The following is a 5594-nucleotide window of genomic DNA, read 5'->3' as shown; positions in this document are numbered from 1 at the left end:
TCTCCAGTTTCTTTGCTCAAATTCTATTCTTTATTCTCCTCATGGACACATACAGACAGACGCCTTCAGCAAAGGTCGTGGCCTCTTTGTGTGAAGGATTTCCTTTCCTCCAGTTTTCAGCCCTGTAGGTCTTTTCCACCTGAGACCTTTTCCAGATGGCTCTACTGTCCTTATTTGTACCAACCTTTTATTTTCCCAGCGTTCCTTTAGTGTTTCCTAAGATGACTGGCACTTTTCTGCACCTGTCCACTTTCTTTCTGCGCCCCACCACTAGGCCCACACTAATACAGGCTTCTCAGTACCTTATCCTAAACCACTTCCACATTTCTAGGTTAGAACAGCACCCTCACTTCTTGGTGCCAATAGTCCTGGGTTAGGCTGGGCTATACTGAAGGAATGCTGTAGATGTTAGCTTTTGAATGTAAACATTTCTCACAGCTCGAAAGCTGGGACATTCAACTTCAAGGAGCTAGCTTCCTGGTTTGTAGACAGCCACTGTCTGCCCGTGCTCCAGTGGAAGGCACAGGAAACCCTCTGGGGAAACTTGATGAGTACACTATCCACTAATGAAAATGTTGTCCCTGTGACCTAATCCCTGCCCAAGGTTCTGCTTTGGAACACTATCCCATCGAATGTTGGGATGTCAGCAGAGGAGTGTGTGGGTTGGGGACACAAACATATAGTCCATAGTTTTTGAAGATCCCCAGATTGTCTTGAGATGTACATAGCTCTGTATGTCAGTGATCTTCAATGTCAAATCCAATCTTTCACCCTTCAACTCTAGGAAACTGTGTTCTGGAATATCTTAGCCTTCCTGGCATAGTCAGCCTTGTGAAAACATGTTGTTTTATGTGTATGAGTATTTTGCTGTGCATGTAGGTGTGTATACCATGTGTGTGCTTCTGCCATCAGAGCCTCTAAGAGGGTGGGCATCAGATTCCCTGGAATTGGAGGTACAAATAATTGAAAACTATTATGTGAGTTTGGAGACCTGAACCTGGGTCCTCTGTAAAAGTAGCAAGTGTGCTTACCCTATGAGCCAGATCTCTAGCCTAGTAGTCAACCTTTTGACATTAGAAAACATTGGAGTTCATGAAACTAATGTTAGAACAGAGAATTTAAAAGATATAAAAACCATCTCTTGCCAGGCGGTGGTGGCGCACGCCTTTAATCCCAGCACTCGGGAGGCAGAGGCAAGCGGATCTCTGGGAGTTCGAGGCCAGCCTGGTCTACAAGAGCTAGTTCCAGGACAGGAACCAAAGCTACAGAGAAACCCTGTCTCGAAAAAAAAAAATCATCTCTTGTTTCCCTATCTCAACACTTATCTCAAGGGAGTTGTAATACGAAACAACCAGGCTGTTTTGTGGTTCTCTTCTGTTCCTTGGTGAATGTATGCCCTGCAGCCGTGTGTGTGTGTGTGTGTGTGTGTGTGTGTGTGTGTGTGCGCGCGCGCGCGCGCGTGCGCCGCACAGCACTTGAATAGCTAGGAAAGCATTAGAGCAGCAGTAGCTCTGTGCCCTCTGTGCCTTCCTTCCAGCAGCCATCACCTTTTACACCGGCCTCGGTTCTCACCCCCTCACCTTAAGAATCCCGTAGAGGTAAGTAGACTGACCCCCAGATCTATCGGATCATTTTAGGGACTGTGTGCAGATCATTTACACTGTGTCTTGAATTTCTTAAATCAAATTTCTTCTCAGAACTGTTTTTTGTGAGCATGTTCTAGTTACTGTTCAATGTTTCACCCTCCTTTTTTAATCTCTCTTTCTCTCACTTGGTTGGTTTCTGAACATTCCCCTTTCTTCTGTGATCTTTTTTTCATAGCGGCACTCTCTGGGTGAAGCTTTGCATAAATCTATCAACAATGTAAGTGAGCGGCACTTACAGTTTGTGCACAAGGCATGTGCTACCTTTAATTTTGCATAATAACACTGCTTTGAAGCTTTAACTTATACGAAAATACATTATGGCACACAATAAGATTTTTTTGCATATGGGTACTAATAATGTCTAACTTTCAACCATTCATTCGTGTGTTGTTGTGCATACATCTACCATATTGTCTAAGTGTTTTATGATGAAGCTAAGCTAGATTTTCGTCTTATGCATAAAATTCATTAATGTTAACCTTGAAAGGTATGGTGATATTCTTGAAAAATATTAGCTAATTGATTATAATTAACTGCAAATAAATGCAAATTTTTTGAGTTAAAAGTTTATTTTTGGAAAATGTATCAATAGGCTCTACTCAATAAGAACAAGCATTTGAAATTTCATAATAGCTAAATGTGTTTTATATTTTAATGTCCTAGTTTTCAACACATGAAAAGCAAAATAATGTAAATCCCCTCCCTAAGACTTAGAAAAAGTATTGTCTTTTACTTTTGTGTAGACACACATGTAAAAAAATTAAGCTTCAAAATATTATTCCGTGTTTCCACTCAGAAATAATTTGTACATGAAGGAAAACAATAAGATTTACTTTCATATCAAATGCATTACTACCTTATCCTTCATGATAAGATTACAGAGTTGAATGTCTCTGAATCAGTTCCTTGATTCCTCGATATCTCAGGCAGAGGTCCACACGCTTCTCTTGGAAAACGGCTATTGGTGGATTTTTCTTTCCTCAGGTTGTAGAGAATGAAAATATTGCAGTTGGTGCTGTCTCTGCTGCTGTTCTGTGAGACGCCCAACCCTGGAGTGTCAGACAGGGCTGCAGCTGTCCTCCAGTGCACTTAGAAACAGAATGTAGCCTGTCTGTGCCTCCCCAGGCAGATCAAAGTTCAAGTCTAGATGTGTCCTGTGAAACGCTAATAGTCTCAATTTCTACTACCTGAGAAAGGAAAGTTTTACTTGCTTTTCATAGTCAACTTTTTTCAACATAAAAAGCAGTTGGAAAATAACTGTGATCAGCAGAATTTTCTTCATATGTTTTAAAATAAGTAACAGATGTTTATCTCAATTTTGATAAAGCTACATTAAGATATTGTTAACAATAAAATCTCATAACATGGAATAAGAATTTTGACTTGATCATTTCAGTGTGGGCTCTACTAATATCAATCCAGATTTTTTGACATATTTATTGATTGGGATAGAAATAATAAACCAGATGTGATCGTTTTCTAAATGAATCACATTGTACTTTAGAATATTTGTGACGACATAACTATTCCTCTTAGTGGTTAAAAAGGTACTAATTAAGTAAAAATCCACTCACTGACTTAAATTATCAGACATTATTTTAAGTGTATATCAGTAACTCAATGGGAACGTCTTTATACATTCTCTAAGTAAAAAAAAAATAGCATGAGATGTTATTAACACAAATAATCCTCATTATGTTTAACCCTCTATGTGACATCATAGTTGTCCCTGGTCACCTTTCACCCTCATCACCCATAACCAAGATGAGCTGTTAGCATACAACATTGGGCAGGCTGGCATTGTCACCCACCATATGCTGGCCTGGCTTCCCAAGTTCCTTTCTTAGCAAGAATCAGCCTCTCTATAGGTCTTCCTTAAAAAAAATGAGTGATTGTTAAAACGTCCTATAGATGCTTACTAGTTTGTTTTAGCTTAAGATTGAGGCAGTAACTGGGAACATATTTTATAGTATCTGCAGGAAAATAAGAAGTGTCGCTGTGGCTCTTAGTTGCTAGGTTTAGTTTAGGATTTTCCAAGGAAACCCTTTCTTGGAATTGCCAAGTGAAAGTTTTTCAGAGTTACCATAATTTCATGACCTGAAATATATATTCTTTTTTAAAATATGTTTTAACTGAAATATTTATTACTTTCCCTTCTCCCTGCATCCTTTAATAATAGCAAATTAGTAGTCATTAAGAAATAATTAACTGATTAACTGTCTTAGTACCTTCCATCACTGTTCATGGAAATGTATCTAAGTCATTGACATACTAAAAATTATTCTGACTGTTCTCTACCAGGCCTAAGTTAGCAGGTTTCAGCGTTGCTAGTATTTGAAAGTATGGTACTGTATACCTTACAATTAAGCTGATATGACTTTCAACAAGTTATGTATTGGTGGTAAAAGAGGGGCCTGTGTTCTTCAAGATGGCGACATGACTTAATCCCAGCAGAATCTGACAGTTCTGCTAACTGACATTGAAGAAAGGGGGAAGGGCAAGGCATATGACTGCTTGGGGGGAGCATTTAAAACATTAGCAAGGTCTTCGGCATGCCTGTAATTTTAGCACATTACATTAGAAGCAGAAAGATCAGGAGTTCCAGGCCATCACCCGTGATATAGGAGACTCTGTTATAATAATAACAGTTTTGACAATAAAAAAGAGTGGGGAGAAAAACATCTGTGTATGTCAGTCCTGAATCTGTAAATCCAAGACCAGCCTAGGTAATATGAGACCCTGGCTCATAAACTACAGACAGAACAAAAATAATGAGTCATAGCTGAATACCATCTATACCTTATGAATGTCATTTTGGAGGGAAGAAAAATAAAAACATAAACTCACCATTCTCTCTAAAGGGAAAGTCATTAACATTCTCAAATGAAGCCCAGTGCTCTCATTCTGAGGAGGCCACCCACAGCTAGCCCTGGGAATGCCACATTGTCAACACCTGCAGTTGGCACCCCTTCAACACTCCGTATCCAAAGTGGTGTTCTCTTTTCCTCCAACACACTTGGGATGTATGTCCCCATCAGCAGCTTCAAACAGCAAATACTAAACTGTTGGGTTTTTTTTAAAGTATGTCCTGTGTCCACCTAGAAATTGTGATATGTAAAATATAAGTCAGTATTTTACCAGATAAGTTATCTATATTTGATGAACACTGTCCACTGATACACGACAGACTTTTCTACGAAACCAAATAGGTCACTGTACTGAGACAGACCTAGATCAGGCTCTTTACCATAGAGTGACATCTCCAGCCAGAGATTTATTTGATGCGCTCTAGAGTGTGTACCATATGCTGTGCACACTTAGACTCCAGTAGTTAGGAGCAAACCTGTTGGTCAACCTGGACCCAATTCTGCTGTGCTGAGCCAGAGTCTCAGAGCAGCAGGAGAGATTACTGTGAGACAGAGCTAAGCTTGAGCGTCATTCTTATCTCTCAGCCTGCTTTGTCTTGGGGGCAGGTTGCTTGTGTACATTTTATGTTCCTTAATTCCTGTAAAAAGATTGAAGAAGGGAAAAAAACTAATATTGCATTAAAAAAAAAAGAAAACCAAAAAACGTAGGTTAATATTGTACCCGCGTTGGAATCCTGTCACACCAGGCACCCTCAATTCAAAGTGTTTGCTTTTAGAGTTAAAGATACAATCTGCACATAGTTGAATACTAATAAGGTACTAAATGCCTAGATTAGCTCAAGTATTTATGTTGACCAGCTTCAACACACACATGGTAAAGGCCCAGGGCCTGTGCGAAAGGCTCCACCGAGAGGTGAGATGACGTCTCCCATATTTAAAACAAAAAGGAAATGTATTTTAATGTTTTCTTTTTGACACCTCTACAAAATTCTGTCTTTAATGCCATATTTTCTAAAAGAGAGCGAAACCTTTATTTTCAGAAAGTATTGCTAAAGAGTGGAGGTCAGAGGACGGCACCTAC

The 5594-nt window shown here is 39.4% G+C and overlaps 1 protein-coding gene across 8 annotated transcripts in view; it reads left to right on the top strand.

Moving 5' to 3' along the window:
- Fam184a (family with sequence similarity 184 member A) overlaps nucleotides 1–5594 on the top strand; it is a 121870-nt gene that overhangs the window by 83054 nt on the left and 33222 nt on the right. For 5 of the 8 annotated variants that reach the window (XM_013352423.2, XM_013352421.2, XM_013352420.2 and 2 more), the window contains exon 10: nucleotides 1822–1863. The exons of the other annotated variants lie outside the window; for them this stretch is intronic. In XM_013352423.2, the coding sequence (XP_013207877.1) occupies nucleotides 1822–1863 (42 nt within the window). The remainder of the gene's footprint in view (nucleotides 1–1821; nucleotides 1864–5594) is intronic. 8 annotated transcript variants of the gene reach the window in all.

The sequence above is a fragment of the Microtus ochrogaster genome, linkage group LG9 (genome assembly GCF_000317375.1).
Source record: "Microtus ochrogaster isolate Prairie Vole_2 linkage group LG9, MicOch1.0, whole genome shotgun sequence".
NCBI lineage: Eukaryota > Metazoa > Chordata > Mammalia > Rodentia > Cricetidae > Microtus > Microtus ochrogaster.
This window is presented reverse-complemented; position numbering and strand designations above follow the sequence as displayed.